The 24,188-nt window shown below is 43.2% G+C and overlaps 1 protein-coding gene across 2 annotated transcripts in view; it reads right to left on the reverse strand.

The window, feature by feature from the left end:
- The window catches only part of LOC127004768 (2-(hydroxymethyl)glutarate dehydrogenase-like), a 108,925-nt gene that overhangs the window by 29,868 nt on the left and 54,869 nt on the right, over nucleotides 1–24,188 (reverse strand). For both annotated transcript variants that reach the window (XM_050872877.1, XM_050872876.1), the window contains one exon: nucleotides 19,945–20,063. In XM_050872877.1, the coding sequence (XP_050728834.1) occupies nucleotides 19,945–20,063 (119 nt within the window). The remainder of the gene's footprint in view (nucleotides 1–19,944; nucleotides 20,064–24,188) is intronic.

Below are 24,188 nucleotides of genomic sequence, written 5' to 3' on the forward strand. Positions count from 1 at the left end.
TCTAGATAACTTAAAAATCCTTAGTTTCAATGTGCGTAGCCTAAGAAACAAATTTGATGAACTGAGATGTCTTGCTCTAACAGAAAATTTTGACATAATTGCTATAACCGAAACATTTATCGACACCACAAATATTGATTTAAGTTCCGGATACAACATAGATGGCTACAGACTCTTCAACAAAGATCGTGTAAACCGTAGAGGCGGTGGCGTTGCCCTTTATGTCAAAAGCTATTTGCAACCCACTGACAAAACACCGGGAAACAGTAACGTTGAACATTTGTGCGTGCGAGTAAACATTGCAAAAGTCAATTTAAATATATCTGTCACCTACAGACCTCCCGGGCAATCACTCGATGACGACCTTGAAATGTACAGCGTCTTAAGGCAGTCACTTAATAACAGCGACTCACTGATATTAGGAGACTTTAACCTCCCCCATATCGACTGGGCGACACTGTCAGGTACAGAAGGCGAGTCACATAGAATGATCGAATTTCTAGAAGAAAATTATCTAAGCCAAATGGTTTCTGAGCCAACTCGACAAAATAATATACTCGACCTTGTTATAACGACCCAAGATAACCTAGTCAGTAATGTCACGGTAGGAGAACACCTCGGTTCTTGCGATCATAAATTAGTGCGCGTCGACATTAAAGCTCAATCATCAGTGACTGAAAATAAAGTAAAGGTGCCCAATTTCAAAAGAGTTTTCTTCGTAGAAATCCGACAAAAACTAACAGAAATACAACTATCAGATGACGGCAACGTAGAGGAAGCCTGGCTAAGCTTTAAAAATCACTTACTCACTCACCAGAACACATTCGTCCCCTTGTGCGAGAAGCGAATTAACACTAATAAAAGCCCACCGTGGTTTAATAGCGAAATTAAACGATCAGTCAATGAGAGAAAATTGTTTTACAGGTTAAAGAAAGAACAAAGCACGCCCGAAAACATTAGACTTTATAATGATGCCAGGCGACGAGTAAAAAGACAAGTAGGTCAGGCAAAGCGTAGATATGAAGAAAATATTGCAACCAACTGTAAAAATAATCCGAAATCTTTCTTCAGTTACATAAACAGCAGAAAGGCGATCAGAAGTGGTATTGGACCTTTAACAAACAGCGACGGTGCACTAGTGACTGACAGCCAACACATTGCAAACCTCTTAAACAATTACTTTTCTTTGGTGTTTAATACTAACAGTCTTCCTCTCGCTACCACCAACACCAGTACTATTGTAAATCTCGAGCATGCATTGCCTAATTTTGAAATAACAACCGATGAAGTCCTTAAAGCTCTCCATTCACTTAAAACAAATAAAAGTCCCGGACCCGACAAAGTATATCCTATACTGCTTAAAGAAACAAAGAGCGAAATACTCTCCTCCCTCACTACCGTATTCAATATGTCCTTGCGACAAGGCATCGTCCCTTCGGGTTGGAAAAAGGCTAACGTGACACCGATTTTTAAGAAAGGAGACAAAAAAATACCAGGTAACTACCGACCCATTAGTCTAACTTCAATTGTAGGTAAGCTACTCGAGAGCATAATTAGAGACAAAATTGTGAGTTACCTCGAAAGCCACTCATTAATTGGGGATTCACAACATGGCTTCCGTAACAAAAGATCCTGCCTGTCAAACCTACTGACCTTTAAAAACGATCTCTTCTCAATTTATGACGTAACCAAATCAGTGGACGTAGTCTATCTTGATTTCCAGAAAGCGTTTGATAAAGTCCCACATCATAAATTACTTTATAAATTAAAGCAAATAGGCATTGACGGTCAAGTAAACCAATGGATCGCGAATTGGTTGAGCAACAGACAACAAAGAGTTGTGATTGACGGATTTAACTCAGAGTGGGCGCCGGTCACTAGTGGCGTCCCTCAGGGCTCGGTTCTTGCCCCAGTGCTCTTCATTATTTACATCAACGACGTGGATGTTGGACTCAATAATCGCATTAGTAAATTTGCAGACGACACAAAGATTGGTAACTCGGTTCTCAATGACGAAGACAGGCAAAGCCTCCAAGAGGATTTGCACAAAATTTCAGCTTGGTCGGATAAATGGGAGATGCCCTTTAACGTAGACAAGTGCCAGATCCTTCAAGTTGGAACAAAAAATAAGAAGTTCGATTACGAAATACGCGGCGTCAAACTCACAAGCGTTCAATGCGTTAAGGACCTGGGGATTAAAATCGCGTCAAACCTCAAATTCTCACATCAATGCATCGATGCAGCAAAGAAAGCGAACAGAATGTTGGGCTTCATTAAAAGAAACTTTTTATTCAAGAATAAAGATGTAATACTTCCGCTCTACAATAGTTTAGTCAGACCCCACTTGGAATATGCGGTACAGTTTTGGTCTCCCACAATGCAATGGACATTGCTAAACTAGAAGGTGTTCAGCGTCGAGCAACAAAAATGATCCCTTCCTTGCGCAACAAATCCTACGAAGAAAGGCTTTCCACCCTTAACATGTTCTCTCTTGAGAAACGTCGCCTCCGAGGAAAACTGATCGAATGTTTTAAAATACTTAAAGGTTTCACGAATGTAGACAGAACAAAATTGTTTATGATCGATGGCACTTTGCGAACGAGGAACAATGGCACAAAACTCAAATGTTGACAAGTAAATTCAGACTGCACCAAATTTTTCTTCACCAACGTTGTAGTGCGAGAATGGAATAAGCTCCCACCATCAATGGTCCAGTGTAACACGATTGACTCCTTTAAAAACAAGCTCGACCGTCACTTCCTTGAACTTGAACTTGAACTAGAGTAGAAAAGCAACGTTTTGGAGCCATCTGATTAATGTAAAATCACTTAGGTTTAAGGACAGACCACCTAGTTTGGACCATGGGGTCTGTGTGGTCTGATTTTCTATGCAAATCTATGTAAATCTCCTGGAAGCAGTAATCATTCCACGGGAAATCGGAAAAGTACATCCTAAGGTCGTCCCACCGAGCTGAACCAAATGCCAGAAGCATCGCCTCTTCGGTGGGTCCTGAGGATGTACAGGAGCGAAAGGACAGGCTACAGAAATAAGGTTGTGATCGGAGGAGCCCAACGGAGAGAACAGTTTGAGAGAGTGAGCAGAAAGGTTAGAGATAAGGAAGAGGTCTAGTATGTTGGGCCTGTCTCCAAGACGGTCGGGGATACGTGTAGGGTGCTGAATCAACTGCTCTAGATCACTGAGGAGAGCAAAGTTGTCGACTTGTTCACCAGGCTGGTCAGTGAAAGAGGATGAAAGCCAAAGCTGGTGGAGAACATTGAAATCTCCCAAGATGGAGATTTCAGCGAATGAAGAGTGGGTCAAGATGTGCTCCACTTTAGAGTTCATATAGTCAAAGAAATTTACATAGTCAGTAGAGTTAGGTGAGAGATAAACAGCACAGATGTATTTTGTAATAGAATGACAATGAAGTCTTAGCCAGATGGTGGAAAATTCAAAAGAGTCAAGGTCGTGGGCACGAGAACAAGTGATGTCGTTGCGCACGTAGACGCAACATCCAGCTTTGGATTGAAATGTAGGATAGAGATAGTAGGAGGGAACAGAGTAGAGATTGCTGTCAGTAGCTTCAGAAACCTGTGTTTCGGTGAGGAAGAGAAGATGAGGTTTAGAGGAGGAGATATGGTGTTCCACAGAATGAAAATTAGACCGAAGACTGCGAATGTTGCAGAAATTGAGAAGAAAAAGGCTCGAGGAGTTATCAAGGCACCTCTCAGATCGGCAGCCAGAAGGGGAGTCCTCCCTGGGGGAATTTATGGTCCCCCCCCAGGTGGGGACTCCGAGGCACTGTTGTTGAACGCCATTTTGAATTTTGAATTTTGGGAAAAGGTGTGTGTTGTGTGAATGTAGTGTGGTATGGATGGAAGAGGATCTGTCTTTAGAGAGCATGCTGAACTACTCTCTGGTGTAGATGAGACAATATATATATATATATATATATATATATATATATATATATATATATATATATATATATATATATATATATATATATATATATATATATATATATATATATACACACACGTCATCATTTGGTTTCATAATAATATAAATAAACTTGGGTGGGACAGATCCCGACAAGCAGTCGACAAAAGACACGGTACCGTGTCGAAATTCATGTATTCAGGATGGGATGTCTCACGATCTTGGGATGTCTCGTGACACCACAACGGGAATACAGGAAACTAAAGGAGCAAAGTGTTTATTTACCCGGGAGAGAGTGGCGGGCGTGGGGGGCGAGACACAAGGCCGGCGAGGCGTACTGCAGGAGGTGAGTTACTGATCAGTTCGTCAATGAGGGTACGGGGTCGTCACCACTGACACACACAACGAACCCGTGGCTGGCTAAAGGAGGCCAGGGCGTACGCGAGACCGGGAGCAAGGCAGGTTGCGTAACAATATTTATCTTTGATATATCCATTTCATTTACTGGTGCAGCAATATGGGGGAAAGCGTATACCAAACTCAACTTCACAGCTTATTTATTACTCTGAAAAAACAACAACTACGAATCATGTTCAACCTGAACTACCTTGATCACACAAATCAACCCTTTTTACATCATAATCTTTTAAAATTAACTGATATTATAACATTAAAAACTGGTTTATTTGTATACAACAGTTTAAGCCTTCCTACGACGGACTATGGAATCATTTCTCAAAATACTGTAAGGAGACGGGCACACGCACTCCGGCTGCCGCACCTCACACGCCCAGCAGTGTGGCGTAAGCGACGCGCGGCTCTGGAACCACCTGCCCGATAATATCAAACTCGGCACCTCTAAACTCGTTTAAATCTAAACTAAAGGAACATTTATAAGCAAGCTATCGTGATAAATTTTAGTGTGCGTTGGACCATGTAAGAAACTGCGTGCGTGCATTCGTGTGTGTGTGTGTGTGTGTGTGTGTGTGCGTGTGTTATTCGCCACCAGTAGCGTAGTTAGGCCTGGGCTTTCGAGGCTATAGCCCCGAATGTTTTATGAATAGCCCCGGATCTCAAAGTTTTTATTTTTTAAGAATAGCCCCCGCCAGGTCAATACAAAATGTTAATTCTTTTTCTTTTTTTTTTACAATAAAGGAGACAGCTCAAGGGCAGAAAAAAAGAAAACAATAAAAAAGCCCGCTACTCGCTGCTCCCAAAAAAGAATCAAAAGAGGTGGCCGAAAGAAAGGTCAATTTCGGGAGGAGAGGTGTCCTGATACCCTCCTTTTGAAAGAGTTCAAGTCGTAGGCAGGAGGAAATACAGATGAAGGAAGATTGTTCCAGAGTTTACCAGCGTGAGGGATGAAAGAGTGAAGATGCTGGTTAACTCTTGCATAAGGGGTTTGGACAGTATAGGGATGAGCATGAGTAGAACGTCGTGTGCAGCGGGTCCGTGGGAGGGGGGGAAGCATGCAGTTAACAAGTTCAGAAGAGCAGTCAGCGTGGAGATATCGATAGAAGATAGAAAGAGAGGCAACATCGCGGCGGAATTTAAGAGGTAGAAGACTATCAGTAGGAGGAGGAGAGCTGATGAGACGAAGAGCCTTAGACTCCACTCTGTCCAGAAGAGCTGTGTGAGTGGAGCCTCCCCACACGTGAGATGCATACCCCATACGAGGGCGGACAAGGCCCCTGTATATGGATAGCAACTGCGCGGGGGGAGAAGAACTGGCGGACACGATACAGAACGCCCAACCTCGAGGAAGCTGATATAGCGAGAGAGGAGATATGAAGTTGTCAGTTGAGATTTTGAGTTAAGGATAGACCGAGGATGTTTAGTGTTGAAGACGGTGACAGCTGAGTGTTGTCGAAGAATAGGGGATAGGTGTTTGGAAGATTGTGTCGAGTTGATAAGTGGAGAAATTGAGTTTTTGAGGCATTGAAGGACACAAGGTTCCTTCTGCCCCAATCGGAAATGATAGCAAGGTCTGAGGTTAAGCGTTCTGCAGCCTCCAGTCTGGAGCCGTGTACTTCCTGTTGAGAGGGTCTTCTATTGAAAGAAGTTGAATAATGCAGAGTGGAGTCGTCGGCGTATGAGTGGACAGGACAGTTTGTTATGGAAAGAAGATCATTGATGAATAACAGGAAGAAAGTGGGTGATAGGACAGAGCCCTGTGGAACGCCACTGTTGATAGGTTTAGGGGAAGAGCAGTGACCGTCTACCACCGCAGAGATAGAACGGCCGGAAGGGAAACTGGAGATAAAGGAACAAAGAGAGGGATAGAATCCGAAAGAGGGCAGTTTAGAAAGCAAAGACTGGTGCCAGACTCTATCGAAGGCTTTCGATATGTCTAGCGCAACAGAGAAAGTTTCACCGAAACGGCTAAGAGAGGATGACCAAGAGTCAGTTATGAGAGCAATAAAATCGCCAGTAGAACGCCCCTTGCGGAATCCATACTGGCGATCAGATAGAAGGTTAGAAGTGGAAAGGTGCTTTTGAATCTTCCGGTTAAGGATTGATTCAAAAACTTTAGATAGACAAGAAAGTAAAGCTATAGGACGGTAGTTTGAGGGATTGTAACGGTCACCCTTCTTAGGCACAGGCTGTACAAAGGCATACTTCCAGCAGGAAGGAAAGACAGATGTTGAAAGGCAGAGACGAAATAGTTTGACTAGGCAGGGTGTCAGCACAGAAGCACAGTTTTTAAGGACAATAGGAGGCACTCCATCAGGTCCATAAGCCTTCTGAGAGTTGAGGCCAGAGAGGGCATAGAAAACATCATTTGGAAGAATCTTAATAACAGGCATAAAGGAGTCAGAGGGGGGATGAGTAGGAGGAATATGCCCAGAATCGTCCAGGGTGGAGTTCTTACAGAAAGTTTGAGCGAAGAGTTCAGCTTTAGAGACAGATGAGACGGCAGTGCTGCCGTCAGGGTTAAGGAGAGGAGGGAAAGAGGAAGAAGTGAAATTGAAGGAGATATTTTTGGCTAGATGCCAGAAGTCACGGGAAGAATTAGAAGAAGCAAGGTGTTGACATTTTCTATTAATGAAAGAAGTTTTGGTAAGTTGGAGAATAGATTTGGCACGATTCCGGGCTGAAATGTAAAGATCAAGGTTAGCGGGAGATCGAAGGCTCTGGAACCTTTTGTGAGCTGCCTCTCTATCTTTAATAGCACGAGAACAAGCGTGATTAAACCAAGGCTTTTTAGCATGAGGGGTAGAGAAAGTACGTGGAATGTATGCCTCCATTCCAGAGACAATCACCTCTGTGATGCGCTGAGCACACACAGAGGGGTCTCTCTCCTGGAAGCAGTAATCATTCCACGGGAAATCGGAAAAGTACATCCTCAGGTCGTCCCACCGAGCTGAAGCAAAATGCCAGAAGCACCGCCTCTTCGGTGGGTCCAGAGGATGTACAGGAGCGATAGGACAGGATACAGAAATAAGGTTATGATCGGAGGAGCCCAACGGAGAGAGCAGTTTGACAGAGTAAGCAGAAGGATTAGAGGTAAGGAAGAGGTCTAGAATGTTGGGCCTGTCTCCAAGACGGTCGGGAATACGAGTAGGGTGTTGAACCAACTGCTCTAGGTCGTTGAGGAGAGCAAAGCTTTAGGCTTGTTCACCAGGCTGGTCAGTGAAAGAGGATGAAAACCAAAGCTGGTGGTGAACATTGAAATCTCCCAAGATGGAGATTTCAGCAAAGGGAGAGTGAGTCAAGATGTGCTCCACTTTAGAGTTCAAATAGTCAAAGAATTTTACATAATTAGTAGAGTTAGGCGAGAGATAAACAGCACAGATGTATTTAGTAATTGAATGACAATGAAGTTTTTGCCAGATGGTGGAAAATTCAGAAGAGTCAAGGTCGTGGGCACGAGAGCAAGTGATGTCGTTGCGCACGTAGGCGCAACATCCAACTTTAGATTGAAATTTAGGATAGAGATAGTAGGAGGGAACAGAGTAGAGATTGCTGTCAGTAGCCTCAGAAACCCGTGTTTCGGTGAGGAAGAGAAGGTGAGATTTAGAGGAGGAGAGATGATGTTCCACAGAATGAAAATTAAAACGAAGACCACGAATGTTGCAGAAATTGATAAGGAGGAGGTTCGAGGAGTTATCAGGACACCTCTCGAGTCGGCAGCCAGAAAGGGAGTCTTCCCTGGGGGAATTTATGTTCCCCCCCCCCAGGCGGGGACTCCAAGGCGGTGTTTTCGTTAGCCATTTTGAATTTTGGGAAAAGGTGTGTGTGTTGTGTGAATGTAGTGTGGTGTAGAAAGAGAGAGGAACTGTCTGTAGAGAGCACGCTGAACTACTCTCTGGTGTTGATGAGACAAAAGGGAAACGGTTAGTGAGGACATGGGAAGGGTCTTTGAAGGGCTTTAGCACCCTCCTCGCTTCCCATATATCCTCACCGGGAGTAGCTCACGCCCGTTCGGTAGGTGTCTTCCTACCTACTCCTCCGAGTTAAACTGTTTCCACTAGAAATTATATTTGCTAGATCTCATACGGAGATCACACGGTTTGATCCCGTCCGGTTCATGTTCCTATCACGTTACGTATTCACGGCCACTCGCCAGTTGGCCATCGGTCAGGCAGTGGTACCAGGCGCCAGCCAAGGTGCGTATCCCTGCCCGCGCACACGTGTGAGCGAGAGAGCTTGTTGATTGGTAGTAGCGAGCAAGGCCTGAGTCTGAGGCTATGGATATAAGAAGCTTTTTCGAAAAGAAAGGGGACCAAGGCAATTAGGTGCAGCCTCCAAGGCAAGAACAGGAGGAGGAAGAGTTACTTCCTGCCGTTGCTGTAACTGCAGATGAGTCAGGACGGGAGACTGCCGCTGCCTTTACATTGTTTGTTAGCTCAAGTTGGTGAAGCAGAGGGCTCTTTAGCCAGCTAGCAAGTATCCATAGTTTAGTCGAGTGTTTTTTTTGTCACACAAGGCACACTAACTCCTTAAAATATATGGTAGTTATGCAATGATGGGAAATGTGCACACTGCACCGAATTGCTCCAGCATTCAGCAGTTCGAAGTGGAACGAGGGACCGTAATTTTTCTGGTTTCCAAAGGATCCAGTTATTATTTAGTGAATTTCAAGAAGTCTTTTTATTGATATTTTGCTGTAGAGAAAAACCTGTGGTTATTAGGTACGTGACAATTACGCGAGATTGAACTTCGTTGATATAAAAACAAGTTAAAAGCATTACAGTAAAAGAAGCTTTTATATTACGTCTTTAACCTTGTATTAAATAACTTGCAACCTGCAGGAACTGATGACGTGGCAGGAGTAAAAACCTGCATCTAAATTTATAAAATGTAGTAGTAGAGTAGTAGGCTGCAGGAGATGAAACCTGACGGGCCACATTATTTATACTATCGTATATGATTACCTATATAGGCTATGACGACGAGATAAACAATTAATATGACTTTTATAAGGCTAAAGGCAGAAAGTTTTTCCCCTCATTTTTAGGTGAGTAGAGCAAAAAAAAAAAATAAATAAATAAATAAATAAATAAATAAATAAATAAAAAAAAAAATTGAAGTTGTCTGTCCAGTACATTTATATGTATGATACATCAGTCTTAAGCGCTTAAATGTGCTTATGCTTTACTATAATTTGATAATGACCTTGAAAGTTTTATTATGACCCTCTTGCCATATTTTCAGTGTTACTGCTAAATACAATAACACATAAATTTGCCCTAATGTATGTCAGAGATGCCTCAGAATTACCCTAAAAACTCCGCGCTTCTCTCGCCTCCAGGCTCCAACCACCCAGCACTTTGGGCTGGGCTAAGCCCCCCATGTTTCAAGTGAAATGCCCGAATTTTCTCTTTACTACACTCCAACACGACCTCGGTGTGTAACGAAACACAAGAGAAATTAATCCAGACAAGGAAAGGTTTTGCTGGCGCCGGGGATCGAACCCGCGACCAGCGACCTTAACCAGTTGGCTAAAAAGGTATCCCCGTCGCAGAGTGAGTTATGGGAGGCTCGCCCATCAGGCTTAGTTGCCGCACTACACGGCTCCCCATTCCTATGTAGATTGATTTCTGTGTGTTGAGATTTTCCGTTTTCAATGAACTTCGGGGAGCATGGGCCATCACTCTACCTGTTACCCACTCGGGGTGACACAAAAGAATCACAGAAGCACCGCTTTGCCACCAGTGAAATGCCCGAATTTTCTCATTTATACTATACTCCAACACGACCTCTGCTTGTAACGAAACACACGAGAAATTAATCCAGACAAGGAAAAGTTTTGCCGGCGCTGAGGGATCGAATCCGCGACCAGCGAGACAGGAGAGTCACTCCTTAACCAGTCGGCCAAAGAGGTACCCCCCTCGCAGAGTGAGTTATGGCCTTGTGGGAGGCTCGCCCATCAGGCTTAGTCCCCGCACTACACAGGGTCCTAGAAACGCCCCTGGTGCACACTGCACTGAATTGCTCCAGCATTCAGCAGATCGAAGCGGAACGAGAGACCATAATTTTTCCAATTTCCTAAGGATCCAGTTAATATTTAGCAAATTTCAAGAGGTAATTTATTGATATTTTGCTTTAGGCAAAAAACCTGTGGTCATTATATAGTTACGTGACAATTACTCGAGATAGAATTTCGTTGATATAAAAATAAGTTAAAAGCATAACAGTAAAAGAAGCTTCTAATACGTCTTTAACCTCGTATTAAATGAACTTGCAGCCTGCAGGAACTGATGACATGGCAGGAGTAACAACCAGCATCTAAATTTATAAAATGTAGTTGTATAGTACTAGTAGGCTGCAGGAGATGAAACCTGACGGGCCACATTACTTACTATCGTGATATGATTGCCTAGACTATGACAAAGGAATAAACAATATGTGTATTATAAGGCTTAAGGCTGAACGTTTTTTTTTTTTTTCATTTTTTTTTTTTAGGTGTGTAGAGCAAAAAAATAAATTGATTCTTCCGTTGCAGCTGGAATGTGAAGTTATTTTTTCTTCAGACTTAAGTTGTGGCTACCATTAATATTATATTATTTACAAAATGAATTGCTTAATCTTCCTATTAAAAAAAAAAGGTATTATAGGGGAGACCGGGGCTTTAGTTGTCACTTGACTTAATTAAGGGTTTCTTGTAGGTGAGTCATCAATTGTCTGTTGAATCGAAGTAAGTGCTTTTTTCGTGCTAATTGTATGTGAGCCTCATAATTCATGCCCAAAAAGGCACAGAAAACTGTTTAATTCTGTACACTCGCTCGAATTTCAGTGCACCCATACCCTGGGGCAAGTTGTCACAAAGTGGGGCTAGATGTCAATGTGACAACTTGCCCCTGCCTGAGTCCTAACATGTGACAACAATTGATTAGCAGAAATACAGGTAAGAATGTGTGCTGTATTTATTTTTTTCATATCCGGTACGTTTTATTCTATATATTTCTGCAATAATAGCTATCACAATGACTTGAGCGCGAATTTTAAATAGATAGTCTATCGATATTTGAATGTCAACTTTTTTTCTTTGTGGTTGTGTAGCTAGGCCCTATTCTTGATGATTAACAAAAATACAGGTAAGAATGTGTGCTGTATTTTTTTTCATATCTAGTAACTTATGTTCTTTATATTTATGCAATAATATCCATCAAAATTAGTTGAGTGCGAGTTTTTAATCGATACTTGAATGTCAGAATTTTTTGCGCGGTTGTGTAGCGAGGCTCTATCCTTGATGATTAGCAAAAATATAGGTAAAAATGTGTGGAGTATTTTTTTCATATCTAGTAAGTTTTATTCTTTATATTTATGTAATAATATCCATCAAAATGATTTGCTAAAGAAATAAACAGCTATTTGGGAACAATGAGTGTAAACTGAAAATAAGGTAAAATTTGAAAACTTATTGATTATTGCTAAGATGACTCAATATGACTGTTTTCAAGAGCACTATGACACCAACGTCCTCACAAGTGTTATAGTCGATATATTTGCTTTTCATATTAATCGATTCATTCCTCACACAGCAAGACAGGAAATCCTTCGCTATGGCGAGAAGCTATAAGAAGAAGACAGAGAGAGGAGAAAATGTAACACCAGTAGCTGTTCTACAAGCAGTGCGGCGAGTCAAGCTCGAAAATGTGAAACTACGGAAAGCAGCAGAAGAGTTTGAAATAAACTACCGGACTCTTAGCCGGTACTGCAAGAAAGCAACAAATGAGGACTTGCAAGAGAAGACGACCATGCTGATATTCTCGTTTGGTTATCAACGCCATCGACAGGTGTTTAACGACACCTATGAGGAACTCCTGCGCGACTATCTACTCAAGGCTAGCGACATCTACTTTGGCCTAACTCCAAAAGCGGTCAGAAAACTGGCATACGACCTTGCCAGCAAAAAACAACCTCCAGATCCCATCAGATTGGGAAGAAAAGAAAATGGCAAGTGAGGACTGGCTAATGGCTTTCATACGGCGACACAAAAATCTTTCCCTGAGGAAGCCACAAGCTATAAGCCTGGCTCGAGCAACAGCCTTCAATGAGGCAAACGTCAAGGCATTTTTTGACAATTTGGCAACAGCGTATTCGAGACATAACTACAGCCCTTGTGACTTATGGAATATGGACGAGACAGGAGTGACCACTGTTCAGACTCCCGAAAGGAATTCTGCAAAGGAAGGGAACCAAGCAGGTTTCGTCCATTGTTTCAGCCGAGCGCGGTACATTGGTGACAGTTGCATGCGCTGCATCAGCATCGGGAAACACCATTCCTTCATTTTTCGTTTTCCCAAGGGTCCACTTAAGGAGTTTCTGCTGCATCAAACTCCCCCTGGAAGCGCAGGAACAAGCAATAAAAGTGGATGGATGCAGGAGGACAGCTTCACTCTTTATCTGAAGCATTTCGTTTGACATGCTAGATGATACAAGGAGAGACCATCCCTTTTACTCCTCGACAGCCATGCATCACACCTCTCCATTGAAGGTTTAGACTGCGCTAAAGAGAATGGTGTTCCGATACTGACCCTCCCACCTCACTGCACCCACCGCTTGCAGCCATTGGACAGGTCTGTTTACGGCCCCCTGAAAAAGTACATCAACACAGCGTACGACGACTGGTGCCTACAGAATCATGGGAAACCCTTGAAGTACCACGACATTCCCAGGATCATAGCCAGGGCATTCCCTTTGGCCTTCACGTCTAAAAACATTGCCTCAGGATTCCAGGTAACGGGGATTTATTCCTTCAATAGGGATGTTTTCACCGACAGTGACTTTTTGTCAGCATCTGTCACAGACAGACCCTTTGAAAAGTCAATGAGGCTCCAAGTCACAGGAAGGTGCACTTGCTTCAAAAGGTGATGAACACGTGGACACACAGATACAGCCACTGCCCAGCACATCAGTCGTTCTGAGTGCTGTTCCCAACTTAGTCACTGCTGCAGAGGGTGGCCAAACGGCTAGAGATCAGCCAGTGGCAAGTACATCGGGAACAAAGCTCCCAAGACCAGTTGATTCAGACAGTTGTGATAATGAATCAGGACAGCCTACACCTCTCATAGCTGAACAGCTAAGACCTTTCCCAAAAGCTGGAGCACAAGAGACAAGAAAGGGACGGAAATGAGGACGAAGCCAAATTGTCACCGACTCACCAGTTAAACGTGCGTTGAAAGAAGCCAAAAAAGCCAAAGGGCAATCGTCAGGGAAAGGCAAGGGTAAAGGAAAGGCAAAGAGGATGCCATAAGTCTCAGAGGATTCCTCATCTGATGAGGAATTCTTCTGCGTGATATCCTGTGAGCCATTCTCTGTCAGCAAACCAAGGAAGGCGTGGGTGAAATGTATGGCATGTGAAATGTGATCTCACGAGCTATGCACTTCTGGATCTGGTATATTCTTGTGCCAAAACTGGGACTCTGACTATCCAAAAAGACTTCTGATTTTACATCATTTTTAATTAATTTTGTAGAAGTTTTTACTCTCTTGTTTTCACAGTTATAAGTAGTTTTTTTCCCTTTCTTCACATTATTATAAGAGGGTTTTTTTACTTTTTTGATGATAATGTTTATTTTCCTTTTTTAATAATTAGTTTTTTCGTTTTCTTCCTTGCTATCCTGGGTTTTTTTCTTAGAAGTTTTCCCTCTCTTTTTGTGGTCAGTTATTTTCTCCGACGTGAAAACATCATTATTAAAAGGCTTTACCATGAGTGGAACAGTATTGTTTTATTGTCGTTTAATTTCACCATGAAACATTGTCCTGATGGCACATCTTGTGACAACTTGCCCCATGCGTTGCGACAACCTATGCCGTAGCTGGGGCAAGTTGTCACAGAAGAGTCATCATTTTTAAAGCTGCAGTAAAAATCTAGAAATTAAATTAGCTTGTTGAAAATCACTACGTTTGCGCACTACACTGTGACATTCATGCAATCATTGTCATTTAATTATTTCGGATCATTGTACCCAATTTGAGACAAAATTAGTGAAAATTGTGACAACTAGCCCCGGTCTCTCCTACTGAACGTGGTGACAGTCTAATTTCCAGACACGGACAATTTTTTTTTCCAGGCAAAAAACAAGAGTTAAGTGTAAGAGTGCTGAACTGTAGTTTTTAACCTGACTTGGTAACAGAATAAATTTAATAAAAAAAACTAGATGAATTGTGAAAACTGGTAGTTTCTGATTGCTAATTACTTGATGCTCACTTACTCAGATGTTTCTTATTTTACTTCAGTACAATGTAAAAACGTCCAATTGGTTTTCATCAGTTTTTATTCCCTTGTTCTCTGCAGTAAACGTACCCGAAAGAATATGTTTTTTTGAAGTTGTCTGTCCAGTACATTTATATGTATGATACATCAGTCTTAAGCGCTTAAATGTGCTTATGCTTTAATATAATTTGATAATGACCTTGAAAGTTTTATTATGACCCTCTTGCCATATTTTCAGTGTTACTGCTAAATACAATAACACAAAAATTGGCCCTAATGTATGTCAGAGATGCCTCAGAATTACCCTAAAAACTCCGCGCTTCTCTCGCCTCCGACCACCCAGCATTTTAAGCTGGGCCAAGCCCCCAATGTTTCAAGGTCCTAAATACGCCCCTGTTCACCACGGCCTGATCTAATGTTGGACTCGTAATCGCCAACAGGTACCCTCCCGACATGAGCAAGTGCTCTTTATCGTCGATTTATGGGTACTGCCAGGAACTCACACACCACACACCCAATCCCCCTTGTTCAAGGGGGGACAGTAACCACTCCTAGCCAACGGAAAGAATCTGACCTGAGCGGGCTCGAACCGCCGCCCTGTCAGACCGTGAAGTATGGCAGCGCAGCGCTCTAACCAGTGTGTGTGTGTGTGTGTGTGTGTGTGTGTGTGTGTGTGTGTGTGAGAGAGAGAGAGAGAGAGAGAGAGAGAGAGAGAGAGAGAGAGAGAGAGAGAGAGAGAGAGAGAGAGAGAGAGAGAGAATGCGTGATTTTTTGGTTTCTCACCAAATAAGTGTAAATACATAATGTAAATGCACAGTATATTGTAGTATTGTACTAACATTTGTTATGAAATTAAGGAACTGTCATTGGTCAACAGATATTTAGTCATATATAACCTTGGCGATGGGCCAGCCATCCTGTGATGGAATACTAAAATCATATATTTTCTTTAGGCTCGTATTAGAGCATAATCTCAACGAGCCAATAAATTCTGTAATGAAAAAAATCGAAATATGTATATATTATAGTACCTATCGAGTTAAATAAAGAATCCATCAATCCATCAATCCATCAATCAATCAATCCATCCATACATCCATACATCAATCAATCAATCAATCAATCAATTGGGGAGGCGGTGGCTGAACGGATAGCGAGACGGCCCCGCGTTCAGGAAGACGCGAGTCCAATCCCCGACCGGTGCCACCAAGCTGGGATTTTTCAGCCGCCGCCGAGTGGCTTAAAACTACCCACATGCTGTCCAGAAGACCACCTATCAACCCGGGCCCATATACATAAAAATTGTTACCCCTAGCAAACAGCTGTTATAATTAATTCATATTCCTGCTAGCCTTAATATTTTCTGTTAACCGCTAACAGATATTCACAAAGTTTGTTAAGGCCTTAACAGAACTGTTAGGGTAACAGCGACAGGGAGCACTTTTACCGCTTAGCAAACAGCTGTTAGCATGATTGCTTATGTTCTTATTGTAACTCCTCCCTTATTTGTTGACCTTTTTTCTTCACCCAAAAAAGCATTTTAATCGGGAATGATTGGAGATTAAGGCTTGCGCGGATACATAGATGTGTTTGTTGTATTTACGAAGAAAATTACGATATAGTTCCTCGCGGATAGATACAATATGTTAGTGAATGCTTAAACCTTTCCCGTTATCTTCTCAGGAAGCGCGAGAGAAAGTTGAAGTTTTAGGAGACACAAAAGAACACCTAATATAAAAACGAGGTGAAAACATCTTTTGCAGCCAGTAATTCCACGGGAACTCATGACAGGACTCAGGTAGTGAACATATTTTTTTGTTTTTTAATTATTATTGACACTTAATCAGCAGATTAATGAATATATATATTTTTTACAACAAAGGAGACAGCTCAAGGGCACACAAAAAAAGAAAACAATACTAAAAAAAAAAACCGCTACTCGCTGCTCCAAAAAAAGAATCAAAAGAGGTGGCCGAAAGAAAGGTCAATTTCGGGAGGAGAGGTGTCCTGATACCCTCCTTTTGAAAGAGTTCAAGTCGTAGGCAGGAGGAAATACAGATGAAGGAAGATTGTTCCAGAGTTTACCAGCGTGAGGGATGAAAGAGTGAAGATGCTGGTTAACTCTTGCATAAGGGGTTTGGATAGTATAGGGATGAGCATGAGTAGAAAGTCGTGTGCAGCGGGGCTGCGGGAGGGGGGGAGGCATGCAGTTAGCAAGTCCAGAAGAGCAGTCAGCGTGGAAATATCGATAGAAGATAGAAAAAGAGGCAACATCGCGACGGAATTTAAGAGGTAGAAGACTATCAGTAGGAGGAGAAGAGCTGATGAGACGAAGAGCCTTAGACTCCACTGTGTCCAGAAGAGCTGTGTGAGTGGAGCCTCCCCACAAGTGAGATGCATACTCCATACGAGGGCGGACAAGGCCCCTGTAGATGAATAGCAATTGCGCGGGGGAGAAGAACTGGCGGAGACGATACAGAACGCCCAACCTCGAGGAAGCTGATTTAGCGAGAGAGGAGATATGACGTTTCCAGTTGAGATTTTGAGTTAAGGATAGACCGAGGATGTTTAGTGTTGAAGACGGTGACAGCTGAGTGTTGTCGAAGAATAGGGGATAGGTGTTTGGAAGATTGTGTCGAGTTGATAGGTGGAGAAATTGAGTTTTTGAGGCATTGAAGGACACAAGGTTCCTTCTGCCCCAATCGGAAATGATAGCAAGGTCTGAGGTTAAGCGTTCTGCAGCCTCCAGTCTGGAGTCGTGTACTTCCTGTTGAGAGGGTCTTCTATTGAAAGAAGTTGAATAATGCAAAGTGGAGTCGTCGGCGTATGAGTGGACAGGACAGTTTGTTATGGAAAGAAGATCATTGATGAGTAACAGGAAGAGAGTGGGTGATAGGACAGAGCCCTGTGGAACGCCACTGTTGATAGGTTTAAGGGAAGAGCAGTGACCGTCTACCACTGCAGAGATAGAACGGCCGGAAAGGAAACTGGAGATAAAGGAACAGAGAGAGGGATAGAAACCGTAAGAGGGCAGTTTAGAAAGCAAAGACTGGTGCCAGACTCTATCGAAGGCTTTCGATATGTTTAGCGCAACAGAGAAAGTTTCACCGAAACGGCTAAGAGAGGTCAGGGTTAAGGAGACGAGGGAAAGAGGAAGAAGTGAAATTGGAGGAGATATTTTTGGCTAGATGCCAGAAGTTACGGGAAGAATTAGAAGAAGCAAGGTGTTGACATTTTCTATTAATGAAGGAAGTTTTGGTAAGTCGGAGAATAGATTTGGCACGATTCCGGGCTGAAATGTATAGATCAAGGTTAGCGGGAGTTCGAAGGCTCTGGAACCTTTTGTGAGCTGCCTCTCTATCTTTAATAGCACGAGAACAAGCATGATTAAACCAAGGCTTTTTAGCATGAGGAGTAGAGAAAGTACGTGGAATGTATGCCTCCATTCCAGAGACAATCACCTCTGTGATGCGCTGAGCACACACAGAGGGGTCTTTCTCCTGGAAGCAGTAATCATTCCACGGGAAATCGGAAAAGTACATCCTCAGGTCGTCTCACCGAGCTGAAGCAAAATGCCAGAAGCATCGCCTCTTCGGTGGGTCCAGAGGATGTACAGGAACGATAGGACAGGATATAGAAAAAAGGTTATGATCGGAGGAGCCCAACGGAGAGAACAGTTTGACAGAGTAAGCAGAAGGATTAGAGGTAAGGAAGAGGTCTAGAATGGTGGGCCTGTCTCCAAGACGGTCGGGAATACGAGTAGGGTGCTGAACCAACTGCTCTAGGTCGTTGAGGAGAGCAAAGTTGTAGGCTTGTTCACCAGGCCGGTCAGTGAAAGAGGATGAAAGCCAAAGCTGGTGGTGAACATTGAAATCTCCCAAGATAGTTAGTAGAGTTAGGCGAGAGATAAACAGCACAGATGTATTTAGTAATAGAATGACAATGAAGTCTTAGCCAGATGGTGGAAAATTCAGAAGAGTCAAGGTCGTGGGCACGAGAGAAAGTGATGTCGTTGCGCACGTAGGCGCAACACCCAGCTTTAGATTGAAATTTAGGATAGAGATAGTAGGAGGGAACACGAGATTGTCGAGAGTATAGTACAGTTGGCACCCCTGAGCCGAAACTTAACAAACAGCTGTTTGCTAGTTATCAGTTGCCAAGTTCCGCTTTCTGTTAGCGTCTTACTGCTAACTAGCAGAAATTGTTAAGGCTAACAGAAAAGATTTATGTATACCGGCCCCGGGCTCTAGATTCTAGGATTAAAGATGAGCTCCGGGAGGGCAGCATGACCCAGTGCAAGATGGCGCCACTATAGACACTCGCCTGCGCCAGAACGGGCTGGGCCGACCATCAGGCCCCACAGGGAAGAAGCCTTGGACCGACCATCAGGAATTCAGGATCCACCGGGAAGAAGCCTACCGGCGCAATAGGCCAAGACGTAAAAAAAATTAAAAAGTCAATCAATCAATCAATCAATCAATCCCTCCCTCCCTCCCTCCCTCTCCCCCCCCCCTCTCTCTCTCTCTCTCTCTCTCTCTCTCTCTCTCTCTCTCTCACGCATACACTCACTCCATGGAGGTATTAAGGGTGGAGAGGCCCACAGCGCCGAGCGCGCTGTACTGGCGAGTGAAGCCAGTTTCCTTGGTTTCAGCTGTCAAATCGGCCGCCATTTTGTTCAAGCCGTGAGGTACGAATACGAGGGTGGCGCGCGCCTAACATGGAGGGCGCTTGCCCTTAGAGTACCACATCCATGGAGTGACTGCTGCTTGTGCTACACTGGACAAAATTACTCCCGTTCTTATACCTGACACAGTCTGTGAATCAGCTTCGTAATTTATTACTGTAAATATGCGGCAACGGGTAAGAAAATACTGAACATGATATCCAAGAAGCGCGGTAATGTATTCTTGATCACCAAGAAATCCGGTGAGGACAATTCATCACCAAGATGTGCGGTCTCCTTTACAAATACAAGTTAGAAAATTGTAAGCGGCAAGCATGTACTGCCAGTCTGCCACATGAACGAACCCTCATGAAATGTCACACGCGGACACGTGGTCTGGCCGGCCGCTCATGGAGGTACATCCATGTGGCCACTCCTCCCCGGCTTGAACAATAGGCCTATGGCCGACTGACAGTTTAGTGGCTTCAAAACGCGAGACTCCATGCCCCCCCTGACTCTCTCTCTCTCTCTCTCTTTTTCTTCCACTATCCACCTCCTACAGGTGTCTGTCCCTTCCTCACTCTCCCTCACCCCTCCTACCTCATAATGTGACCTGCCCCACGGAGAGGGCTTAAAAGGGGAGAAAGGTGTACCGATCAAATTTGTACATCACCTTGGTCTGGTCACAATCTGTAGTGGAGTGGTCGATCCAGACTTTGCCTTCAGTTAGTCCAGCAAGAATGCCGTCAGGGCCCTCCGCCGCAGCCTTGAGGTTCGGGGGCCGAGGTAGGCCTGGAGTAAGAGGTGGTGTGGAATAAGTAGAAGTATTATTATTAATGTAAGTAGTAGTATTAGCAGTAATGATGGCAGTAGCAGCAGTAGTAATGTTAGTAGTAGTAGTAGTAGTAGTAGTAGTAGTAGTAGTAGTAGTAGTAGTAGTAGTAGTAGTGGTGGTAGTATCAGTAGTAGTAGGCTAGCCTTGGTAGGGGTGGAACGTGTGTGGACTGTGGATTGCTCCTAGACTAGTGGCAAAATCTGTAAAGAGGCCTAGAAATCACTCTAGGGAGTACGGAATGTTAGTAGCTGGCATCCATGTCAGGTGGTTAATATGGCCATATTTCAGGTGGATGCCCATTGATTTAGGCCTTTTTTAATATTTTATACGCAAAACAAAATGGCTGCCATTATCGAACACGCCCATTTATAATAAAATGACACAACTTCTTATTTTTTCGAGATCAATTTGCTGTATTTGAAGATATTATTATGTTACATACATCCCAAAAAACTGCTAAGCTATATCTTATCTCTTTATTTCCCTTTGTACAGACAAACATGAAAAAAATGCTCAGAAAATGCAACTGAATTAACATCTGCATTTATTTCATAACACTGGGACAATGTAAGGATCTGCTTTTATGAAGTTCTTTTGATCTAAAAATCTGTGTTGAGATAAAAACATCAACATCAGTCATCCTTTATCTAGTCTGAGTCATCTTGGGCACTGTTCAAAGGATTTCGACAAGTTCCCTCAGCGCAACCACAACCGGCGGTACATCTCAGCAGGTCTTTGAGACGGCAACTGCATCTGTGAGATTCGCAGTTCTTGCACCGGCGTTGTGTGAGTTTGAGGTAAACCGCCGGAAATGGTTCGTCACTCCTCAGATGAGGAAGGATATTTCCTGTAGTACCGTCCTTGTTACATCCGTTTCCTACCGGAGAACCTATATCGGGCCGAGCGATCAGTGAAGTGAGCCAAATTGTGCACTGATGGTGAGCTCGCAATGAGTGGTGGAGGAGTGCTTCATGTTGCCAAATTGTTGGATGTCTATGAGGTTACTAATATCATCATAAGCCCAGTTAAAAATAAAATCTTCACAAATGAGGCTGGGAATGGGCGTGATGGCGATTGGCCTTAGGTCATTAAGGGACTGTGTGTGTGTGTGTGTGTGTGTGTGTGTGTGTGTGTGTGTGTGTGTGTGTGTGTGTGTGTGTGTGTGTGTGTGTGTTGGTATAGTACTTGACTACTTGTGTGTGTGTGTGTGTGTGTGTGTGTGTGTGTGTGTGTGTGTTGGTATAGTACTTGACTACTTGTGTGTGTGTGTGTGTGTGTGTGTGTGTATACTTGTGTGTATGCATGTGTGTTTATACCTGCGTATTTACGAGTGTGTGGCGGAGAGGGTGGGGTGGTGGGCGGGTGGGCAGGTCTCCTACCTCATTTTAAGAGCCGATTAGTGAGTAACTCTGTCCACATTTGCACTGGGGTGTGACTTAATTAGCTAGAAGTGGTTATCTGTCAGGTGGGTGGATGCTGACCTTGGCTAAAGATCATCCCTCAGGTGGATGGGGCAAGTGTGGTGGGGCCTTGCTACATATAGACAGATAGATAGATGGATAAATGAATAAATACAGATAGATGGATAGATTGAAAGATACAAATATATAGGTATATATTAGGTAATAGCTTGTGTAATGCTTGTACATACTGAAGAAAAGTACAAGAGGAAATAAAATGCTTCCAAAGCACATTTATGCCTTTTATATCCTGTACTAATAGATCTATAAAATATACGGGATTTACTGGAAAACTACCAAGAACTCCAGTATGTAATAAAGGTTCTATTAATCTCTGGCTAAGATGCTATATGCATAATATATGAAACTGCAAAGTAGTACGTACTACACACACGCAAAATATTGTTAATGATTCCTCTTCCTTTTACCTTTATTATTACACACACACACACACACACACACAAATACACACACACACACACACACAGAGAGAGAGAGAGAGAGAGAGAGAGAGAGAGAGAGAGAGAGAGAGAGAGAGAGAGAGAATTTACCGGTGCGAGCGAGAGAGAGGGACTAAGGGGTTGCCAGCTAGCTTAGGTTCCTTTACACTTGTGGAGATAGAGAGAAAGAGCGAGAGGAGGCTCCTCCCACTGATCACCTGACGTCACCTAATCTGCGCTTGAGCTGACTTCCCATTTATTTAGACCTTGGCACTGCCCATGATGGCTTCACCGTCTTCACCGTCGTAAAGGGAGGAGCCAAACCAGCCAGACAAGCAATTTATCCTGTTCGTTGCTTCAACAGGTTTGCCATTCTGAAGGAGGAGGACGAGCAGGAGAGCACTGTCCTGGTGGGTGACTCCACGATTCGCCAGCAGGTCGTTGAGTTCTGCGGCAGATTTCCTCGTCGAAGATGGAACTATTGCTATCCTGGTGATCGACGATGTAACAGCTGCTCTTGAGGAGATCTCCCCTCAGGCTACTAATGATTCACTGTTATTCACACAGGTGAGAGGTACCAATGATGTCTGCAATGTCCGGTCTGAGGAACTGCTGGAGAAGTATCGTAGACTTATCCAGCAGTACAAGACGAAATCAAATAATGATCTCATTTCACGTGTTCTTCCCAGAATGTCGGCTGCTTCGGTCTTTTACAGTAAGGCCTTTAGCCTAAATAACAGACTTCAAACTCTTTGCAGGGAAATGGACGCCGGCTACGTAAACTTTTTGGATCAATTTTATGGTATGAAGAGTCTATTTCAGAAAGATGGACTCCATTAGTCTGCAGTTGGAGCGGCAAGATTTGGGAGGCTGCTTCACGGCGCTGTTCGGGACTGTAGAGCAGAAAACGAGTCGCGTGTTCACACCCCGTCCACTTACGTAAATATAGATAGTTGTCATGCGGCCACCACTTCACTAAATCGTAAAACAACTAACAACTCCGTCTCTCGAGTTATAACAAAAGGCAGTTTAATAAGAGATAAGATCGATGAATTGCAATGCCTAACTAAAACAGAAGATTTTGATGTAATTGCCGTAACTGAAACATTTATTGACATCGCTAATAAGGACTTAATTTCTGAATATAATATAGATAACTTTATATTTTTCAATAAAGACCGAGTTAATCGTAGAAGTGGAGGAGTGGCTCTTTACGTTAAAAGTAGCTTGCAGCCCGTTGTTAAACACCAGAGGCCAGTACTGTAGAACACGTGAGCGCGAGTACAAATACCGATCAATTAAAAATCAACATATCCGTCACTTACAGGCCTCCAGGCCAATCACGCGAGGATGATGAAATAATGTACAGCGTTTTGCAAAGAACTCTCTGAAACAGTGGTGCATTGATTTTGGGTGATTGTAATCTACCGCATATAGACTGACAGACATTCACGGGATCCGAGGGGGAATCGCACAGGATGTTAGACTTCGTTGAAAATAACTGCCTTAGCCAAATGGTTAGTGAACCAACGCGCGATAATAATATTCTTGATCTTGTATTAGTAACCCAAGAGAACTTAGTTGACAATGTTAGCGTTGGCGAACACCTTGGGTCATGCGATCATAGACTGGTGCGTCTCGACATAAGAGCTCAAACAAGGATTGCAGAGAATAAGGTATTGGTTTCCAATTTTAAAAGAGCGGATTTTGAAAGAATAAGACAGTCATTAACGAACTTTCAATTAGTATCCAACATCGACGTCGAAGAATCTTGGCAAGACTTTAAAGCTCGATTACTAACTGAACAAAATAAATCCGTGCAATCTTGTGAAAAGCGCCGAAAAGTTAAAAATCCTCCGTGGTTTAATAATGAAATCAAACTTGCTCTCCAAAAGAGGAACTTGTTATATAGGCAAAAGAAAACCGACAACTCTACCGAAAATAGTACACGGTACTACGAAGCAAAACGACAAGTCAAAAGCAGGCGAAACGGAGGTACGAAGTTGCGGTAAATTGCAAGTCAGATCCTAAAAGTTTTTTTTTTAGATATATAAACAACAAAAAAGAGATTCGAAGTGGGATTGGCCCATTAACAGGTAATTCGGGCAATATCGTAACAGACAGCCAACGCATAGCGAACACGTTAAATTTTTATTTCGCCTCGGTTTTTAATAGTAATTCT

The sequence above is a fragment of the Eriocheir sinensis genome, chromosome 29 (assembly GCF_024679095.1).
Source record: "Eriocheir sinensis breed Jianghai 21 chromosome 29, ASM2467909v1, whole genome shotgun sequence".
In the NCBI taxonomy this organism is placed as follows: Eukaryota; Metazoa; Arthropoda; class Malacostraca; order Decapoda; family Varunidae; genus Eriocheir; species Eriocheir sinensis.